At 39.5% G+C, this 22,959-nt stretch overlaps 1 protein-coding gene across 1 annotated transcript in view; it reads right to left on the bottom strand.

Moving 5' to 3' along the window:
* The window catches only part of EML6 (EMAP like 6), a 280,348-nt gene that overhangs the window by 61,869 nt on the left and 195,520 nt on the right, over window positions 1–22,959 (bottom strand). The window contains exons 17-23 of the mRNA XM_042981405.1: window positions 15,998–16,098; window positions 14,504–14,706; window positions 11,983–12,094; window positions 11,592–11,719; window positions 6,835–6,976; window positions 3,723–3,875; window positions 3,234–3,365 (exon numbers count right to left, since the gene is read on the bottom strand). Coding sequence (XP_042837339.1) covers window positions 3,234–3,365; window positions 3,723–3,875; window positions 6,835–6,976; window positions 11,592–11,719; window positions 11,983–12,094; window positions 14,504–14,706; window positions 15,998–16,098 — 971 coding nt within the window. The remainder of the gene's footprint in view (window positions 1–3,233; window positions 3,366–3,722; window positions 3,876–6,834; window positions 6,977–11,591; window positions 11,720–11,982; window positions 12,095–14,503; window positions 14,707–15,997; window positions 16,099–22,959) is intronic.

Raw genomic sequence — 22,959 nt, 5'->3', positions numbered from 1 at the left:
CTGTTGGTAGGAATGTCAAGTGATACAACAGCTGTGCAAAATAGTATGGTGGCTCCTCAAGAAGTTAAAAATAGAATTACCATTTGATTCAGCAATTCCCCTTCTGGGTAGATGCCCCAAAAGAATTAAAAGCAGGGTCTAGTACACTCACGTTCATGGCAGCATTATGCACAATAGCTAAAAGGTGGAAACAACACACGTGTCTGTCCGTAGATAAACAAAATGTGGCATATACACACTTTGGAGTATTATTCAGCTTTAAAAAGGATGGAAAATAAACAAGAATTTTTTTTTTTAATACTAAAAAAGGGGAGGGGTTGCCAGGGTGGCTCAGTCAGTTAAGAGTCTGACTCTTGGTTTCCGCTCAGGTCATGATCTTGCATTTTTGTGAGTTCGAGCCCTGCGTTAGACTCTGTGCTGGCAGCACAGGAAACTGCTTGGGGTTCTCTGTCTCCCTCTCACTCTGCCCCTTGCCTACTTGCACTGTCTCTGTCTCTCTCAGAATAATTGAATAAATTTTAAAAATTTTAAAAAGGAAGGAAATTCTGACACATGCTATAATATGGATTAATCTTGAGGACATCATGTTAGGTGAAATAAATCAGTTACAAAAAGACAAATACCATATGATTCCACTTACATGAAATACCTCGAGGAGTCAAATCCATAGCGACATAAAGTAGAATGGTGGTTAGCAGGGTCCGGGAGAAGGGGAAAAGGGGAGTTCTTGACTGATGGGTATAGAGGTTCGGTTTATAGAAATGGACAGTGGTGAAGGTTGCACAACAGTATGAATGCAGTTAATGGCACTGAACCGTACATTTAAAAATGGTTAGGATGGTAAATTTATGTGTATTTTACCAAAATTAAAACAAATGTAAAAGAGTCTTCCCCATTGAAATTGATTCTTCCTATGTCCCATTTTCTCTTATAAATAATATGTAACATGTAAATAAGAACCAAGTGTAGCCTCCAGTGACCACTGTCATGGTGGGATTTCACATATTGTGCTATGTATTTTGTGGGTGTTGGATTCCCAACAAAACACACCGTACTCTATTTTACAGATGCATAAGGCTGCCCCGGACTGTTCTAAATTCTCCTCCCAACATGACATAAATTGGGACATTAGCAGGAGAATTTACAGGGGAAATCACTGTCTTTTTTTTTTTTTTTTTTTTTTAACAATAAAGCAGAGAACATCCAAGAAGGGTGGCTGAGAAGTAGCTGTCTCCCTCTATCTGTTTGGCCTCAATGGTTCCTAGAGGACTGTCAGGCCACCAGTGTCACCTCTGATCACAAATGCCAGCCTAAGCCCTCAGCGCTGTGTCTGGCAGGGCTCTGACATGAAAGTGAGAGAGACTTATCTGATCTCCCTTTGCCCTTGTTGGGACTTGCACCTCTCGCAGTAAAGAGCATGCTTTCTTCCATCTATTGCACTATATAAAGTGCCTGAAAGTTGTAAGGCTCAAATAAAGTCCAAATTCCAATGCATCAAGTACAGTTACACATGAATACCTGCTTGGCAGAAGGATCAGTCTATGGCCAGTACTTCAAAAAAAATACTTGAAATAAAATATTCTGGCAACTCTGAAATAATCTCTATTTGGTGGAAGATCTCAGCACCTCTTTCTCCTGGCTGATTTTAGTTGCTTTTCCACTCCAGGCTTACTCATCCTTCCAAAGATGGCAGAGAACACCCCCCTCCTGCCCCACCTCTAAATCTTTTATAATTACTTAATTACCTCCAGGATAAAGTTCAGTGCTCAGCTTCCTAGTAGGAGGTAAAGGTTCCTTTGCATCCTGTCCTGGTCGTTCCCTCCACATTCATCCCTCTTCTCGCCCTCAGTCACTCAATATTATTATTTCTTAATTTCCCCTGTTTCTCCCACCTCCTCATCTTGACACGCCATGTTCCTTCTGAGCCTGGAATGCTTCACCATCTGGTGAACTTCTGGTCATCTTTCAAGACCTACCTTAAAGGACACTGCTTCTGTGAGGCTCCATGGACTCCCTGTTGTGAGCTCCTTCCTTAGAGACACCACTGGGCTTGGTGCTTTCTACCATAGTCAACTAAAACTCCTTTCAAAACTGGGACCCTGCCCATTCCTAAATGCCTACTCCAAACTCTAACAACAGCTAAGTCCCTGGGATGAGATTTAAAAGTGACCCCCCCCCCCATGGGGCGCCTGGGTGGCGCAGTCGGTTAAGCCTCCGACTTCAGCCAGGTCACGATCTCGCGGTCCGTGAGTTCGAGCCCCGCATCAGGCTCTGGGCTGATGGCTCGGAGCCTGGAGCCTGTTTCCGATTCTTTGTCTCCCTCTCTCTCTGCCCCTCCCCTGTTCATGCTCTGTCTCTCTCTGTCCCAAAAATAAATAAAAAACGTTGAAAAAAAAAATTAAAAAAAAAAAAAAGTGACCCCCCCCCCCCCCCGGGGCAATGATGCTCCATCTTGGGTGCTGAATGCTGACATGGCCCACTCAGAGGCCCTGCATAACACCTCCCTGTGACTCTCCAGTTCTTGTCCCCATGCCTTAACATTTGGGCGTCTATTTTTTTCAAGCACAAGTATGTCTCCCCCACTAAATTATAAACTCTTGTGGACTACTACAGGAACTGTGTCTCACTTCTGAATCATCCACATTTCCTGCTTTAAGACTTTGCACATGTAGAAACTAGATTTGTTAAATAAACAGGCAAATTCCCATGGCATCTGTGGGCATGACTTGCAGGAGGTAGGGGGTCGGCTGGGAGTTTTGGAGAGCAGGGTAACTTCAGGTGAGCTGCGTGCAGAGTTCTACCTCTGTCAGAAGATGAAAATTGCTAGAGACTTCTTGGGCAGTTCTTGGAGAGGTGGAGCATTGGTAGAAAAAGGAAAACAGTAAGGAGGAGATACAAGGCAAGGACAAGGAACGCCGAATCCAAAGGTGAAGTGGTGGCTTGCCAGGGTAACAGAAGGCATCGTGTATCTTCAATGGTCTTAAAACTCAATGGCTTGAATTAACAATAATAATAGTAGGAGTAGTGGCGGTGGTAATAAGACAGAAAAACTACGCAAAATGTTAACAGCAGGTGCCCCTGCGTTGTAAAATTACAGTTGCTTATATTTGCTGTGGGTTCTCCACTCTGTCTTTCTCTAAAGCTCCACTGTTCTTCTCTCTGGAAACATGTATGAATGGATATTGACTTTTTTGAAACAAAAATTTTGTCGTGAAAGCCACAACATACTTTACCTCTAGAGTCCCAGTCAATATGGGTAATATAACTAGAAGCACCTTTACAGATGCCCACCCGTTTGCTTGTCAGTACGTTGTAAATATCCACAAAGTTATCATGGGATGCCACGGCAAGGTATTTTCCTGTATCTGTAAAGAAAAACGTGCAGTTAACACCCAAACATTTTATTTTATTTATTTATTTATTTTCCAATATATGAAATTTATTGTCAAATTGTTTTCCATACAACACCCAGTGCTCATCCCAAAAGGTGCCCTCCTCAATACCCATCACCCACCCTCCCCTCCCTCCCACCCCCCATCAACCCTCAGTTTGTTCTCAGTTTTTAACAGTCTCTTATGCTTAACACCCAAACATTTTAGATGAGAATTTACTTCCAGGAACTTATTTCAAATGGGGAAAAAGTCAAGGAAGTATTTAAAGAGTCCACTCTCATAAATTTTTGCCCCAAACACATTTTAGAAAGTTTCTGCTTTAATCTTCACCTTTTGAAAATTTAATATCAGAGATCATTTCTTTTCTGTGATGGAAGGAGACCATGTCTTCAACAGTGTCAGCATTTACGACCAGGAAACTCCCATCATTCAAGCCAACTGCTAAGGCTTTCCCGTCAGGGGAGAAGGCACAGCATCTTCCACCTACAAAAGAATCCACAAAGAACAGTTATTAACCAGGATTCTACTATCAAACATATTCAATGAAGAGATGGAGAAATGTGCCTATGTGCATTATGCATAGACATGTTACTGTGTCTTTAATACTACTTGTGAGGAAAACTAAAACTTGGTCATTTAAAATATATCTTCCTGGGGTGCCTGGGTGGGTCGGACCATTGAGCGTCCGACTTCAGCTCAGGTCATTATCTCCCTGTTCGTGGGTTCAAGCCCCGTGTCAGGCTCTGTGCTGACAGCTCAGAGCCAGGAGCCTGCTTCAGATTCTGTGTCTCCCTCTCTCTGCCCCTCCTCCCTCAGGGTCTGTCTCTGTCTCTCAAAAATATACATTAAAAACAATTTAAAAAACATATCTTCCCTTCAAACCCAAGGACAAAGATCAGAATGCTAAAAAACAAAACAAAACATTTTCACTTTGAGGTTTATCCATTCATTTCTTACTACTTGAATACTGGGATTTTCAAAAGACACATGGAGTCAACAGATGAAAGGAGTGAAAGATTAAGAAAACCAATATATTTGTTCCCAAGAAAAGAGATGATACTTACAAATAGGAATTCTGGAATTCAATTTCTAGAAACAGTTTTTTGGTTATCATGACCTACACCCAAAACTTGCTTCAGAGACCTTGTGGATCTTGTAGTCACTCCAAGTCTGATCCACGGATCATAATGTGTGATTCTACAGGTGAAAGATTTTATCTTGCCTCTTCTGTACTGGATAACACTCTCTCAAGAGGTGTCTACAAAACTAAACAGTATGGACTGACAGGGCTCCATGAGCAATGTTTTGTACTGCTCTCTGCAGGGTCACAGGGAGACATTTCTGAATGAGTATGGACTCTGTTGGGGGAGCGGTATTTAATAGGATATATGTTTAAGAATAGTACCCCCCCCCCCCCCACCTTACTGTCAAGGCTTTGGTAAGCAGAGCTCCGGGCATGGAAAAGTCACACAGCATTGTGCTAAGGTATTCCAAAGTCAGCTTCCACACAATCCCCTCCATCACTGTTCATGGTATGCTGAAAGCCATGTTATACCAGTAACTTCAAATTGACTTATCTAAATTGTATCTTCATTCATTCACTCAGTAATAAGTTATTTATGTACTGCTATGAGTCATGCACGGTGCTAGGGCCAAGAGGACAAAAGACAAACCTGTCCTTGAGGAGAGTCATCAAGATTAGGTTAGCCATATATTTTAGTGAACAAACCATGACACTTCTGAGAGTGAAAGGAAAAGCTATTAATAATTACACAGGGACAAGCTTTCTAAACTGGGTGGAAAGGTCAGCCCATCGAAGATACATTAGATGTTCTTTTGAACTAAGACTTAACCTAGTGAATAAAGCCCACTGTCTGACATTGAAGTCACTCACAAGGAGGTCTTGGTGTATCATTTTCCCAGTATAAATTAGTGGTCAAATGATTCAATCAGGTAGTGGTTTAAGAGCACAGGCTTTGGACTCAGACATGGGTCTGAATCCCGGCCTCACCACTTACTAAGGGTCCACAAGTCCACTGTAAAGAGAGGCTATAGTATGGCAGAGAAAAACAGCCTCAAGCAGTAGCCACAGGTGTGCTCTCTGAAGCCATGCTGCCTGGGTTTGAATTCAGTTCCGTCACCTACTAGCGGTGCAAGACCAAATGCAAATTGTTAGTAGTCACTGGCTCAACAATATTAGCCACCATTGTTACTATCGTCTTGACATCGTTTCTCGTTTTATTCCCCTAGAGTACATTCTCCACATCTCTCTCACTTCTAAAGCTACCAGGTACAAGTATTTTAGGGCCAGACCCCAATCTCATCCTTTCCTGAGAACTTTTACAAATCCTCTGAGCCTCAGCTCTCATGTTTCCTCCTTGATGAAGTTGTCCCTGGCAGCATGCCTTCCTCTGAGTCTCACCGGTCTCTCCACAGCACTCTCCACCCCACTCTGTGTCTTCTGCAGGCCTATGTAGATGGCATCGACAGGCTCCCTTGCCTTCTGGCTTTGATTGCCTTTGGCCAAGGGGGAGCATGGACAGGAGGCTCGTGGGAGGGAACGAGGAAAGAAGGGAGAACAGAGAGTCTGGGGTATGTACCCCCCCCCCCCAGCAGCTTCCCGTGGCCCCACTGCATGCTGGCTGCATCCCCAGCCTGACGGATGGTCCTAGTTCCTGCCAGCCCCATCATCTCATACAGCTCTAACTTTCAAGGTTCCGGCACTGCTCTCGCTCTCTCCTCTTGCCCCTCAGGCCCAGGGCTGGTAAAGGCACCAGGCTGTTACTGGTGCTGCATTATCCCTGGTCACTTCTCACCACTCTGCCCACTCCTCTAACAAATGGTCTCCTTTTGCTCCGATTGCTGTATTTGAATGGACCGTCTGTTGCTGGGCTCTGTTCAACTCTTGTCCACCTCTGACACTAGAGATGGGACCACTCACTGTGGGATCCCCAGTACCTGACACATAGCAGCTACTCACTAACTTGTACTTCCTGGTATACCTCTCTGTTCTGGTGCACATAGGGGTTAAATACAGGTTTACTCATTTTTTGATATTAACTATTTTTTTTTTAATAAAACTAATTTTTGTTTTTCAGTAACAAAATCAGTTGTTAGAAGCTGTTAGACATAAAGATAAACAGCATTCTGGAAATCTGATGTGTTTCAACAGATTCCCATAGCTCTCCATGAGAAGAAGAAGGACATATTGCCCCCAGGTGGCAAACGTCTGTGCAATGCAAGGGAAATGAAGGAAATAGTAGATGAGGCCAGCCTTCTGGAATTTACGTCTGTAGCGAAGAACATTGAATTCCCATTCCCTTGCAGATCTAGGGGCATGTGACAGGCACACTCGGGAAATATTACTTGAGCGAATGAACGAACACACCACATTCTGTTGTTTGTAAATACTTTTACAGATGTGTAAGGTGATTGCATGTACCTTTTTTGAGCTTGCGCACTGCCAGCATGCGGTGCTGGGAGGATAATTCCCATATCCGGAGAGTTTTATCGTCGCTCACGGTTGCACAGATGGGCAGGAGAGGGTGAGCTGCCAGCCCCCACACTTCTCCTTCCATGTGCCCCTGTGGGAGAGGAAACAGGGCAAGACAAACGTGGCTCACGCTTCCTGGCTAGCCCTTTGGTGGCACTGCGCTGCATACCTAGCCGAAGAGGATCTTAAACAGCTCACAGTTTGAGCTTCCTTGAGCCAAGATGAAGGCACTAATTTTTTTTTCATCTGAACTTGAGTCTAAAGCTGGTCCTACATGATGCTGAAGCATTCACTGTAAAGCAAAACATGGACTCATTGCTCATAAGCTTTGTTCATATGATGCCAAACATCTTTCCTTTTAGAAACATCTGGATGAATAAGGAAATGCCATCATTTTATCCTCTTGCTTGATATTGAGTTAACCCAGTATATATAGATACAAATATATTTGGAAAACAGCTTGATCATGACATAAAACACCTTTTTCGATAAACTCATTTTCTAAAAGATATAGGTACCACCTATCTCTATCAGAGCAATATTCTTGTTCATTTAATTCCATTTTAGTCCTGTGAATGCATAGTATTTGGCAAAACAAAAGTAAAGAGAGCTCAGTTCAAATCAAGCGTCCTGGGAATAACTCAAGTTCAGTGTTGGTTCAGAAATTATTCTACCCAGTGTATATCAGAAAACTGAAAGGTGCTTAATTGACATTGAACCAATTCCATATACCTATATCATATCACAAACACACCTAACTGGATTGGAAATATTGAGATAAAACAATTTTAAAAATGAACAATTAGGAAGAAAATGACTCTGATTCCTACAATTTATTACTTGATAAAGCAGTGTAGAGAATAGATTAGTGCACAGAACAATAAAAGAGACCAGACTGGGGGCACCTGGGTGGCTCAGTCGGTTAAGCGGCCGACTTCGGCTCAGGTCATGATCTCGGGGTCTGCGAGTTCGAGCCCCACGTCGGGCTCTGTGCTGACAGCTCAGAGCCTGGAGCCTGTTTCCGATTCTGTGTCTCCCTCTCTCTGACCCTCCCCCGTTCATGCTCTGTCTCTCTCTGTCTCAAAAAAAAAATAAACGTTAAAAAATTAAAAAAAAAAGAAAAAAAAAAGAGACCAGACTGTTCACTGAATTTCTGCTTTTAGTGGCTAATTACAAAAAGGCTTTGCTTAGTAAAGCAAAAAGGAAGACCATACAGGCAAGTGAAAGGTGTTTGTACTTGGAATGCTTCAGGGAACAGGTGGCTTTCCAGAGACAAACTGGATGATTCTGGTTTAACAGGGAAATTGTTTGAGCAAAAGAGTAATTTGGCAGAAGATACAAAGTTCCAAATAGAGCTGACATTCAACTAGCTGACAAGGGCCAAAGAGTGAATATATTGCATCTGGAGCACCTCATTAATTTTCTAGTTGTCTTCCCATCTGAAGCCTCCTACCACAAAGGTCATGGTCAGAGGACAGGTCAGGTGTCAACCCCAGTTTTCCCCCAGAATGGATGTGCTTGGAGCCATTTCACAGACCAAGTTCCTTTTACATTTGGCTTGAGGACAGGACACACCTCTGAGATCCTTTTCAACAGCTGCCTCATATATTTACTTAGACATCATATTTCCCTAACGTGACAGGACTAAATTTCTGTATAACATAGGAATGGACAGTGAGCAAGATAGGCTGGAAGTATCTCAAGTGACAGAGGAATGAGTTTGGAATCTTACCTTCCTACTGATCACCCATAAAGCTGGTAGTAAATAGGTGCATAATTCAGAGTTGATTATATTCAAAGAACACACAATGGGAATTTTCAGAACTCATCTCCTATCACTTCTCTCCCCCAACCCAGACTGCCTTCTCTTAAAAAAATAAGGAATCTATTTCAAGTGACATTGAGTTGCCATGTTATTGAAACTGGCAAAGTGGTTCTGACATCTTACCACAGCAGGGTAGTTGATGGTCTTAATCATGCTTCCTGTTCCTTAACTTTCCCTCAGTGTCCAACCTCTCTCAGAGCAGGCCTGTGAGCCCCCAAGAGGATAGGAAGCCCGATTCCACTGTGTACAGTATGTAGCACAAGGCTGATCTCAGCACGAGCCCAACAAACACTGATTGAATTGAACTACTTAGTTCTGCTTAGGAGGAAATGGCAAAGGAGTGACAGACAAGAAGAGGAAAGAGAGATGCTGACAGAAAAGGAAAAGAATGGTACAAGCGTAAGGAGACAAGATGGTGGTAACCAACATTTTTCTGAAGGTTCCACCAGCATTACTGCCTGCCCATGGATCAGGAGGCCACGCCTTCTGCATGGCTCTCTGGCAGTCTCCATGCTGAGACATTTGGAGAACAGCCTGGTGTAGTGCAAAAGCAAAGGCTCTGATATCTGACAAACCTTGGTTTGAAATCCAGCTCTATAGTTCTTAGCACATGGATGTGGACAATTTACTGGGCAGTGGGTCCCTCATCTTTTAAACAATTTCAACTGAGCAAATCTGTTGTGGAGAAATAAATTCTGTGCAACAGTATTGCCTGACACATAGTAGGCACTCAATAAGTGGTACTCGTGGCTGCTTTTATTATTAGAGCAACAGAAACAAATAGGGGAAAGAACAGAATTATAGAGAATGAAAGGCTAAAAGCTTTTATTTTCAAGTTTAAAAGATATTTAAATGAAATTAAGCTCAACTGTAATATTTTTTAAATTAGAAAACAGAATTTAAATCTTACAGTATTGTTTAAGTCATAATATAGTAACAAATATTTAGCAATATAGCATGTGTGCAAACAAATTAAAGTTCAAACACTCGGGCATTAGAAAGAAATAGTCACTTTTCAATAAAATTCAGTAAGAAGTCATGGCCAGAAAGAAAAAGAGATTCATTGGGAAGGAAACAAAATCAAGATCAGCTGGAGAACAGAGAAGTGACACCTCCTGGATGTACCTCCAGCACATTCTCAATCCTGTCTCCGAGGCACAATCAGCGACAGAGCTTTGGAGGTTTGTTTTTAACACGGAATTCTTTTTTAAACACATTCTTATTCGGGACGTACTGAGTGGGGCTTGGGTACATGCATTTTTAAAACCTCACAATGTTCTAAACCATGGTATGTGTGCACACCTGTCCCCAAGGTGCAGCAAATCAGAGGGCCGCTCTCAGTGGGATTTGGGGGTTCATCTCTAACATAGCAAGCTTGCAGGAGACAGAGATGGAGCTCCTCCACTGGACCCACAGAAGTCCTGAAACTTATATAATCAGTGCATATTTTTTTTCACTCCACCTTCTGAATGTACCCCCACCCTCTTCCACAAGCCTCTTCCACCCATAAATAAGGTCCATCCATCACCAAATTGGGCAGGACTATCTGTCATCTCCACACACTCCCACCCCCTCAAGTGAGATTTTGCCACTTCACTGATCTTTGAAGACTCTGTTGATGTTTATTTTAATGTGATTTTACCTGAATATAATTCTTGAGGGGAGAGGGAGGGTAAGAAGTAGGTCATACATTTATATGCCTCAAGACTGAGACTAGACTGAGGCATAAAATCTAAGGAGACACTTGCAGATTTGGCGTGGGTCGAGAAAATAATTTTTTCTGACAGTTTTCTAGATTGAGAGATTGAGAAGAAATGTACCTAAAAAGCCTCGTCCATAGCTGGACTTGATTTAGACAATGAGGTTACAGACTTTGAACAGATACTGTAATGGGATAACACTCTTGGGGACTCTAGGGGAGAGGAATGTACTCTGCATGTGGTAGGGATAGTAATAATCAGTGACCAGAGAAAAGAATGCAATGGACACATTCACGAGGTGACCCTCATGATTCTCCTGGTTTTCACTCCTGTGTAAGCCCTCCTTTTGAGTGTAGCATGACCTGTGGCTATTTGCCAGCCAATAAAATATGGCAAAGGATATGGATGTTCAAGATTACATGTATTTGATGATATGATTATGTCATATAAGACCATATTGCCTTTTTTTTTTTTTCTCTTTCTTTTGGTGGCCTCAAGGAAGCAAGCAGCCATGTTGGGGAATCCCATGTGGCAAGGAACTGTGTGCAGACTCTAGGAGCTGAAGGTGGCCTCTGGCCAACAGCCAACAAGAAATGGAGCACTCTTGGGGCCGCTGGATGGCTCAGTTGGTTAAGCATCTGACCCCGGCTCATGTCATGATCTCATGGTTCATGAGTTTGAGCCCTGCTTTGGGCTCTGTGCTAACAGCTCAGAGCCTGGAGCCTGCTTTGGATTCTGTCTCTCTCTGCCCTCCTCCACTCGCACTCTATCTCAAAAATAAATAAACATTAAAAATTTTTTTTTAAGAAATGGAGCCCTCAGTCCTACAACAAGGAAGTGAATTTTGCCTACAACATGAGTGATCCTGGAGGCAGATCCTTCCTCAGGTGGACCTCTGATGAGACACTGCAGCCGTTTACTGTAACCTTGTGAAACTTTAAGCAGAGGACCCAGTTAAGCCACACTTGGACTCCTGACCCACAAAAACCTTCAAATAAACATGTATTGTTTTAAGTTGCTAAATTTGTGGCAATTCATTATACAGCAATAGGTAATTAACACAGCAGTTGCATAACCCTGAGACTGAGTACCTACTTACACACTGAACCCTAAGTGGCCTCCTTGCCTCACCCTAGTCCCAGCTCTGACGGGAACTGTGCTTTAGAATCTGTAAACTGTACCTGAACGAGCAGTGTCATTGGGCCACTTTTGTCAATTTCCAGGATCTCCCCATTTTTTGTTCCCACCAGGATATGCCCATGTCCCAAAGTAATGGCACGAATTGAAGGGTTATCTTCCAAAAGCAAGCCTGAGGGGGGAAATACAGTACTTAATATTGCAAATATTATATTTAGTAGAACAACAACAAGAAGCCTGATTATTATATACATTCTGTCTTTGTAGTTCAAAAGCAGATACTAGGCAATCCCCCTCGATATTTCTACCAGGGGCTAAGAGCTCTAAATGCAGAAGAAGGAGAAGTGATTTGGTAATGGTCGTCTAAGAACGTTGGCACCATCTTTTCCATTCCTATGAAAAGAAAGATTCCTATTACGTATTTGGGAGTGGCACCTTTTGAGCTGGTTGACAATGCTGCTCTTTTAATGGCATAAGTCTTCAAGCATCTTTCAAACATGTCATCCCAGAGCTCCACAATTCCGTCCTTTCCACCCGTTACAAAACCCTGCAAAGACACACGTGGGAAGAATTAAATATACATCAAAATGACAAGTTACCCACCCGGCCTCAAAAGGGGTCCCCCTTGGGAAAAGCAGCTTTGTCTGTGTTTTCTTCCTAAGTATAGGAGACTGAAAAACCTGGTAACATAGAATATTAATATAATATTGGCTGGAAGCACGCTCCCCTACTTCTGCAGCGGATAGCATGTTCTCACTGTGTATTCTTTACATTTTCCTCAGACCTTTGGTTGGCACTTGGCGCCCCGGGTCATGGATGGCCGTTTCTGTGCCCAGCCCCCTCCTTCAGTGTGGGTACCTGGGGAATAGGACCAGCCTGAAAGCCTGGCAGAGTTTCTGGCACCTCATCTCTTCCTAGTGAATGAACTGGAATTAATGTTACAATTAAAAATGATTATTAAATACTTTAAAATTAAACACTTACTTCCAGGAGAGAACACCATTATTTACTAAGAGTAACTTAGGCAGTTCATGTAACAAAACTATCCTATTTTGTTCGGTGAACATCAATTTCCAGGTTAATTTTTATAAAACCTGGAAAGTAAAATGCCTAACATATTGTTTTACTGAACAGTGTTTGTTTGTTTGTTTGTTTTACTGAACAGTGGTTTTTATTCTCGTTCTAAGCTTATGATTTCTTGGCTTTACTAGTTTTCCTTTCCGGCAAATACATATACCAACCTGCGCTTAGGAAAATCCTTTCTTCGGATGAAAAATACTGAGTAATTCATTGTTTTCTTGGAGACTTAGTTTACTTCAGCAAAGTTCACGTGGAAATAATTTTTTAAATTTTTTTACCTTAAATTCTGTATTCTCATTACAGGTTTGTAGGGAAGATTTAATTCCCAAATTAAATTTAAATCCGGTTTATTATGCTGTGTCACCCTCATCTTTTCCATGATGTTTCAGGTTAACTTACCAAGCAATAAAAGAGTTTAAACAAGTTATTGCACATGAACTTCTAGACCTGCTCAAATTTTGCATTCTACCTTAATCTTATCCAATGTGCACTTTCACCCAAAACAAATTTGCCAATAAGCAACAGCTTAACCACTAAAACCACCATTATAATTGCACATCTAATGAGGACCTACTTCTGTACCTGGATCAGAAGTTTCCTCCTGGGAACAGGTAAATGCAAAATGAGGATTGGCTTAGTTAGGTTTGTTGGCCTCCACTGTTTGGAGGTCAGAGAATACAGATAAATTGGTACCACCAGCAAGCTGGTGGTGATTAAAAAATAGATCTTTCTGGCAAATGGGTTGAACAAAGTATTTTAGCAGTACTGAAAGTGTGATCTTTCTTAAAAACAAATAAAATCGCTGCAAGGCAGGAAGGTAGCTGGACAGATCAGGACAAAGGTGAACTTAAGTGGAGATATAGCAGATGTGATGATTAATTTTGTGTCATCTTGATTAGTCAGAGGGTGCTCTGATCAAATATTATTTCTCTATTTATCTGTGAGGGTATTTCCAGATGAGAGCAGTCTTTGAATTGGTGGACTCAACACACTTGACCTTAGCCAAAAGGCCGAGAAGCGATGAATTGGTGGACTCAATAAAGCAGATGGCCTTCCCCAAGGTGGGTGAGCAATGTGGGTGAGAATTGGATAATTCTTTGAGAGCCCAAATAAAAAAGGCAGAGGAGGAAGAATTCATCCCTGTTTTTCCTGTCTCACTGATTGAGCTGAATCATCTCATCTTTTCCCACCCTCAGACAGATTTACACTACTGGCATCCCTCGTTGTCTGGCCTTTGGACTTGCTGTGAATCATACCACCAGCTTTCCAGGGTCTACAGCTTGCCGAGGGCAGAGTGGGACTTCTTAGTCTACATAACTGCATGGACCAGCTCCTTACAGTACATCTGGTTTCTGTGTATGTGTAATCTGTAATCCCACTGGTTCTGTTTCTCTGGAAAACCCTTATACAGCCAGTGAAAAGCTTTCACTCCAACACTCTTGTGAAAGCTGAACCTGTCCACACAGGAACAAACTGGTTATCAACTTGACTTTTGGTCAGATTGCTGAGCAGGATAATAATTGAACCGGTTGGTACTTTGAGGTCTTTCCTTATTGTGTACAAAGGGGGAAGAGAGTGCTGAAATAATCCTCAGGACTCATCTGCTACTGGGTGTGTACATTATCCCAACACTTCTTAAGGGATTTTGAGAGGTGAGAGCCACGAAGAAGGAGTGTGAATAAAGTGGAGAGAAACTGCATGTAAAGAAATAATTATAAATGAGTGAAATTTTAAAAATATTTGTACTCATTTCCATTCATGACAACTACTTCCCAATTCAGATAGGACTGGTTTTAGAAACAAGCATCCTGTTGACGTGGGCCTTCCAAAGACTAATTTATAATTTTTGAAAGCTAATGATGAAAATATGTCATACCTTATCCAATGCATACATAGCAAACACAGGCCCATCATGAGCTTTCACTGTCTTCAGTAGGAGGATATCTTTCCAAATAAAAATATCTCCAGTAGCTGCTCCTGAGAACACTAGATCTTCCATTCGCCCATAAGAAACACACATCATTGTTTCCAATTTTCCAACACTTCCAAAAATTCCTCTTTTAGAGGTGAAGCCCCCACCTGAAGTGGACCAAGAATATGTATTATTTTTTGAAAAACTGACACCTTCTATGAGCATTTGGAATGACTGTCTTCAATGAAAACCCAGGGTATCTACATTATATATATATGTACAGATGTATAAATATGGCAGAAAAATCATAAAAATATTTTAAGAGGGTTTCTCATTTACACATTCATTAATTCAATGTTTACTGAATCCCTCCTTTGCAGCAGATACAGTGGTTGATGATGGGGTATAAAGATGAGAAGAAGAAGTTTCTTCATTCGATGGATTTAGGTTCTGGTTGGAGAGAGGACGTCATCTCGGTCCAACAAGATATGTGGCTAACCAAGGTTCAGGGCCAGTTCTGTGCCAGACAGAGGAAGGAGTGACTAAGTGCCAGGGGTAACTAGGAAAGTCTACATGCATGCTGACCAAGGAGAATGAAAACAGCACTGGCAGGAATGTAAAATGTAAACATGTTATGTATGTCTTACCTCAATTATTATCATAAGACCTTTAGGGTAAGAAAATGAATCACTGTGTAGGAAAAGGTACATACTTCAGATTTGTCCTTGCAATGTTCACATTTCCCTGCACTTCCCAACTAGCATTGAGAAGCCCATACCCATTCCAGAAAACTATGCACAGGCTGGTTCTCCAGACATGTTGGATGCCATTGTCTCTTCTTTAAAAGTAGAAAGCACTGGAACAGTTGCTTATGTTTTGTTCAGTGTAAGATTAAGCCTGGTATCAAAGCCAATACTAAGAATTCACAATCCCAATAACAGGTCTGGTTTATTAGTGAGAAAAATAAAATGTGCCTGTTCTGACATGCTTACTTACTCATCCTTATCAACATTATGATGCATAAAAATTTATTCGGATCACCTACTGTGTATAGTGTCAGGGATTAATTCATGTGTTAAATTCAGTGATAAATAAAAGAACCTTCAAAGTAGTGAAAAATTTATCCACCCAATCAAAGTGATTATTTTATTTCCTGCTCAGTAGTCTAACACAATGACTGCTTTCAGAACAGATGACTATGAAAATAATTATTTTCACAGTGGAACATTTCCCAAAGCTTTCTAGTTATTGATAAACATGCTTAGCATCATATAAAGTGTTTTAAAACTTAGACATCAAGTAGCCAAGTGAATATGGGATAGCATGTCTTCCTGACACATTTTAATTTTAAATTGCTCGGTAGTGGTGTTGGCCTTTTTTTCAGTTGGATTTTGTTTTGTTTTTTTTTTTTTTTTAAAGCTCTTCAACCACATAAACGATAAACCCAAAGAACAGTACCTGCTTGCTGCCAGAATTTGATGTGCTTCATCCCAACTGTAACCAGTTTGTCAACATGGTGTGGGTTACACTTTACCACAAATATCTTATCCTTATGTCCTCTGCAAGAGACCGACAAGAAAAAAAAATCCAGTTTTCATGGAAGCACTGATACAGAGTTTTATTAAAAGTATACATTTGGTTTAACTTTCATCAAACACATGTAACAGGACAAGTAAATTAGAAAATAGTTTAAAATACACATGAGGTCTATATTAAAATCACAAGCTTTGCTTTTCTTTGCACGTTTGAGCCCTCTCTTCTTACTCTAATGTTGCTACCAAAGTGTATTCAGTTATGTTTTAAACAAATTAACAAAGTATTTATAATGGATCACAATGTCTCCACAAGATAAAATTCATGCCACCAGCATAAGATTGTACTTCTCAGGATATAGAGGTCTTGTATAGGAAAAAGGGGAAGATATGGAATCATATTAATGAGAAGCTTCAAATATAATATTCTTTGCTGTGGGCAGCATAACTTTAGGTTATATGAAAGTTCAGCTAGAAATTATTCACTAGGAATGGAAGCCCTTGGCTCATACCCATGGGGAGAGAAAGGATGTTGTATGTTGATTCAAGGTACTTTAGGATGCTCTGCATTCAGAAATACGAGTTGATAACCAAAGATACAGAAGGACAAATATAAAAATGAAGACTGATTGTAGACCTGGAGCTTTAGACCTGGTGTTCCACAGCGCCAGGGAAATTTTGCTATAGACTATAATCACGTTAGAATTTAAGGATTTACTGGACTTCATAGATTTCAATGGATTTAATGGACTATTTGATGGTCTTCTTTGGTATATTATGACAAAACCTTCATTATGTAATTTAAAACAGTTAACAAAAAGAGCACAGCTGACCAATATCTCTAATGAATATAAATAGTAATACCTTGAATAAAATTCTAGCCAAGTAAATTCACTAGAACATCAAACAATCAGACTTTATGACTGAATGCAAGGGTAGTTTATTATGAAGGACTCGAATAGTACAATTCATCATATTAACATGCCTAAGAAAAATTATGTCATTTCACAGATACTGAAAAGTTATTTTACAAAAATCTAACGCTCATGTATGATTAAAAAACAGTCAATTCACACTCAGTAAAGTAGGAATTAATGGAGACTTATCTCTTAGACATTTATATTTCCCTCAAGTCCTTGGCTCTCATTGAAAAACCCAGATTCATTCAAGAATAACTATACACAGGCTGACTCTCCATATGTTATGTGCCATTATCCTTTAGAAGCATAAAGTGCTGAAACAGTAGCTTATTCAAGATGTGTTTTTGTGTGTGTGAACTCAAAGTCAGATTCTTACTTAATGTCATTCCCAATAAAATCAGGAACAAGATTATTACCACTGCCATTTAACCTTGTATTGAACATATTAACAAATGAAATTAGGTAAGATTTTAAAATTAAAGGCTTAAGAGCTGGAATGGAAGAGGTAATACTATTTCTATTTGCAGATGATATGATTATTTACCTAGGAAATTCAAAAGAAGTAATGTAAAAACAATGACAAACAAGATAATTTAGTCAAGCTGCAGTGTATAAAATTAAACAATCAATAACCTTAATATATACAAAAAAAAAAAAACAACCAAAAAGTATAACAAGTGACTCTATAAACAGCAAAAAAAATCAAGGCATAAATTTACAAGAAATTTGTATCAAACATAAGTGAGTGAAACAAAACTCCACATCTGTAAGATGGAAAAAAAGATTTAAAAAATGGTAATACATTCCATGTTCTTGGTTGGAAAATTCAATCATAAAAGTGTCAATATTCCCTAACTTAAAAAATTTTTTTCAACTTGATTGCAATAAAAAAAGAGCTTTTGGTGTTTATTTGCTTTTTAATCTGGGGTTAGACTCCTTGATTTTAAAGTTCTCATGGAAGAATAAACCAGCAGCAATCATCAGGAAAACTCTAAAAAGGAAAAGTGGGAAGAGTAGCTCTCCTAGATATTAATATAGTTTATAAAGCCTCCATAATTAAAACAGTGGGGTATTGGTGCACAAATTGATAAACTAGTGGCAAAATAGAACATGTATAAAGAGACCCAAATGAATATGAAAATGCAGTATATAACAAAGATAGGATCTCAAATCAAGGGGGAAAAGATGAACTTTTAAAGTAATTGGTGTATGTCACCAAATGCTGGAGGATGTGGGGCAATAGGAGCTCTCGTACATTGCTGATGGTAATGCAGAATGGTACAGGTACCTTGGAAGACAGGCTGTTTCTTACAAAACTAAACATATTCTCAACAAAACTAAAAGGCAGCCTATGAAATGAGAGACGATATTTACAACCACATATCTGATAAAGGGTTAGTATCCAAAATCTATAAAGAACTTATCAAACTCAACACCCAAAAAACAACCAACCTACTAAAGAAGCGGGCAGAAGACATGGATAGACACTTTTCCAAAGAAGACATCTAGATGGCTAACAAATGCAAGAAAAGATGCTCCACATCGTTCATAATCGGGGAAATACAAATCAAAACCATGATGAGATACCACCTCGCATGTGTCAGAATGGCTAAAATTAGCACTACAAGAAACAACAGGTGTTGGCAAGAATGCAGACAAAGGGGAACCTCTTGCACTGTTGGTAGAAGTGGAAACTAGTACCATCACTCTGGGGAACAGTATGGAGGCTCCTCAGAAAGTTAAAAATAGAACCACCCTACAATCCAGCAATTGCACTACCAGGTATTTACCCAAAAGATACAAAAATACAGATTCAAAGGGGTACATGCACCCCAATTTTTATAGCAGCATTATCAACAATAGCCAAACTATGAAGAAAGCTCAAATGTCCATTGACTGTTAAATGGATAAACAAGATATGGTACATATATACAATGGAATATTACTCAGCCACCAAAAAATGAAATCTTGCCATTTGAAATGAGTGGATGGAGCTAGAATGTATTATGCTAAGCCAAATAAGTCAATCAGAGAAAGACAAATACCATATGATTTCATTCATATGTGGAATTTAGGAAGCAAAACAGATGAGCATATGGAAAGGGCGGGGGAGAAGACAGAGGGAAACAAACCACAACCAATTCTTAACAATAGAGAACAAACTGAGGGTTGATGGAGAGTGGTGGGTGAGAGATGGATTAGATGAGTGATGGGTACTAAGGAGGGCACTTGACGGGATGAGCACTAGGTGTTGAAGGTAAGTGATGAATCATTGAATTCCACTCTGGAAACCAATATTGCACCATACGTTAGCTAACTAAAATTTAAATTAAAAAAAGCAATGAACCCCCCCACCCCGACCTCGCACGTGTGCACACACGCACACACACACACACACACAAAAACCCCTCAAAACTAAATATATTCTTACCACGATACCCTGCAATTGTGTTCCTCAGTATTTACTTAAAGGACTTGAAAACTTATATCCACACAAAAACCTGTATGGATGTTTACAGCAGCTTTAATTGGCAAAGAGAAGACATGGAGGAACCTTTGGTGGAGTCTTTTAGGGTTTTCTCTATATACAATCATGACATATGCAAATAGTGACAGTTTTACTTTTGCCTTACCAATTTGGATGCCTTTTATTTCTTTTTCTTGCCTGATTTCTGCAGTTAATATTTCCAGTACTATGTTGAATAAAAGTGGTAAGAGTGTACATCCTTGTCTTGTTCCTGATCTTAGAGGAAAAGCTTTCAGTTTTTCACCATTCAGTATGATGTTAGCTGTGGGTGTTTCATATATGGTCTTACTATTGGAACTAATAAATGAGCTTAATAAAGTTGCAGAATACAAAATTAATACACAGAAATCGGTTGCATTTCTATACACCAATAACAAAACAGCAGCAAGAGAAATTTAAAAAGATCCCATTTATAATTGCACCAAAAAGCATAAAATATCTACAAATAAATTTAACCACAGAGGTTGAAGAACTACACTCTGAAAATTTTAAGATATTGATGAAAGAAACTGAAGACAACACAAACTAAAGGAAAAACACATGATGCTCATGGATTGGAAGAATTAATATTGTTAAAATGCCCATAATACCCAAAGCACTTTAAAGATTCAGTGCAATCCCTATCAAAATAACAATAGCACTTTTCAAAGAACTACAACAAATAATCCTAAAGTTTGTATGGAACCACAAAGACCTTGAATAGCCAAAGAAATATTGGGAAAGAACAACGCAGGAGGTTATCAAAATCCCAGATTTTAAGATACACTACAAAGTTATAGTGATCGAAACAGTATGGTACTGGCACAAAAACAAACACATGAATCAATGGAACAGTATAAGGAGCCTAGAAACAAATCCACGCCTGTAAGGTCAATTAATTTATGAAAAAGGAGGCAAGAATTTATAATGGATAAAAGACAGCCTTTCAATGAAAGGTGCTGGGGAAATTGGAAAGGTACACGAAAAGGAATTTCTTGTATCTTATACAAAAGTAAACACAAATAGATTAAAGACCGAAATGTGAGACCTGAAACCATCAAAGTCCTAAAATAAAACATGGGCAGTAATGTCTTGGACACTGACCTCAATAACGTATGTCTAGATAGGTGTCCTCAGGCAAGGGAAACAAAAGCAAAAATAAATTATCAAGACACCAAAATAAAAAGCTTTTGCACAGCAAAGGAAACTGTCAACAAAACAAAAAGGCAACCTAGTGAATGGGAGAAGACATTTGCGAATGACATATCCAATAAGAGGTTAATATCCAGAATAAAGAACTTATACAACTCAACACCATAGAAAAATCCCATTAAAAAATGGACAGGCGTGAATGGGTGACTCAGGTGGTTGAGCATCTAACTCTTGGTTTCGGCTCAGGTCATAATCTTGCAGTTTTGTTGAGTTCAAGCTTCGCATTGGGCTCTGAGTGCTGACCTCATGGAACCTGCTCGGGATTCTCTTTTCCCCTCTCTCTGCTCATTCCCCGCTCTCATACTTTTTGTGTCTCTCAAAATAAATAAGTTTAAAAAAAAATGGGCAGAAGATCTGAATAGATATTTTTCAAAAGAAGACATACAGGTGGCCAACAGACACATGAAAAGATGTTCTATATCACTCATTATCAGAAAAATGCAAATCAAAACCACAATGAGGTATTACCCCACACGCATCAGAATGACTACTATCAAAAAGACAAGAAATAACAAGTGCTGGTGAGGATACAGAGAAAAGGGAAACCTATGTACCACTGGTAGGAATGTAAATTGGTGCAGCCACTGTTCACAAAATAGTATGGAGGTTCCTCAATAAATTAAAAACAGAAATATTATAGGATGCAGTAATTTCACTACTGGGTATTTACCCAAAGAAAATGAAAACACTAATTCTGAAAGATATATGTGCCCCTATGTTTACTGCAGCTTTATTTAGAATAAACAAGCTATGGAGGCAAGCCAAGTGTTCATCCATACATGAATGGATTAAGAAGATGTGGTGTGTACACACACACACACACACACACACACACACACACACACACACTGGAATACTACTCAGCTATTAAAAAGAATGAAATCTTGTCATTGTGGCAACATAGATGGACATAAAGGGTATTGCGCTAAGTGAAAAAAGTCAGACAGTGATAAATGCCATATGATTTCACTCACACGTGGAACCTAAAAACCAAAGCAAATGAACAAATCAAACAAAATAGAAAGATTCATAAATACAGAAAACAAACTGGCGGGGAATGAGCAAAATAGCTGAAAGGGACTAAGAAGTACAATCTTAAAGTTACAAAATAACTAAGTCACCGATGCAAAGTACAGCAAGAAACAAAGTAATATTTTAAAAATTTTGTATGGTGACAGATAACTACCCTTATCATGGTAAGCATTTCATAATGTATATAAATGTCAAATCATTATGTTGTACACCTAAAACTAACATAATATTGTACACTCTGCTTCAATTAAATAAAATAAAAATATGCTTTTAAAATTAGAAATGCTTAATGAAGCATATACAGGTCAAATGACAAGTGGTCTTAAACTTTCTTTAAAATATTTTAGCAAATAAGTAATAAGAGAAAAAAAATGAGGGGGGAGAGATCTGTACCATCTGTAGGTTGATGCAACAGGGCTGAAGGGAGTCTGTTACGCTGTTTCCTCCACTTCTGCGCAACTTTGAAATTTTCCACAGTAAGTTAAAAGAACAGGACAGACATCTCCATACCCATTGCATGGGCCCCAGAATGACAGGCAGGGAAAGGAGAAGGAATTGATTTTTGAACTTTCTCTCTTCGTTTCTATCAAAGTCCAAAGTGAAGCACGGACACTAAGGCCAAGACACATCACTGGAAGTATTGAAACAAGTAGGAGACAGAGATACAAGTTTATTTGTGTAAGAAGAGAAAATGTGCTGAACACCAAGAGGACAAATAAACCAGATAATCCTAAGAGACTTTACGCATCCAAAGATTTCTCGATTGGAGGAAAATCCCCACAGATTCTAAATCATTAATAAAAACTTTAAAGAAAAGATGCTAGAGAAAACTGACAGGAAAATTGAGAGCAGGTATAACGAATTACATTCCCTGTACAGACATGAACACTGTTTTGTGTTTATATAATCTCACCTATGAATAAAAATGGATCAAAATACTAGACCAATGTTTACCGAAGAATGTATGCTAAAACGTTGGCTATGTCGTGGGCAGTGTAATTATGATTTTCATTTTCTTCTCAGTGCTTTTTTGGACTTTGAATTTCTGTAAGGATCACACAGTATTTTGAAAACTCTCTGTTTTCACTTTAAGAAATGTTATTCTAAAAAAAAATACACATTTTTAAAAAGGAAAGTGAGAAAAGAAATGTGCCAATTTGGTATACAGGAGGCTTCGTCATATTCACTAAAGGTGTGTAAAGGTAGGGACCTATAATA

Source organism: Panthera tigris, chromosome A3 (assembly GCF_018350195.1).
Source record: "Panthera tigris isolate Pti1 chromosome A3, P.tigris_Pti1_mat1.1, whole genome shotgun sequence".
Taxonomy (NCBI): Eukaryota; Metazoa; Chordata; class Mammalia; order Carnivora; family Felidae; genus Panthera; species Panthera tigris.
Note: the sequence above shows the minus strand (reverse complement) of the source record. Positions and strands in the feature narration are given on the sequence as shown.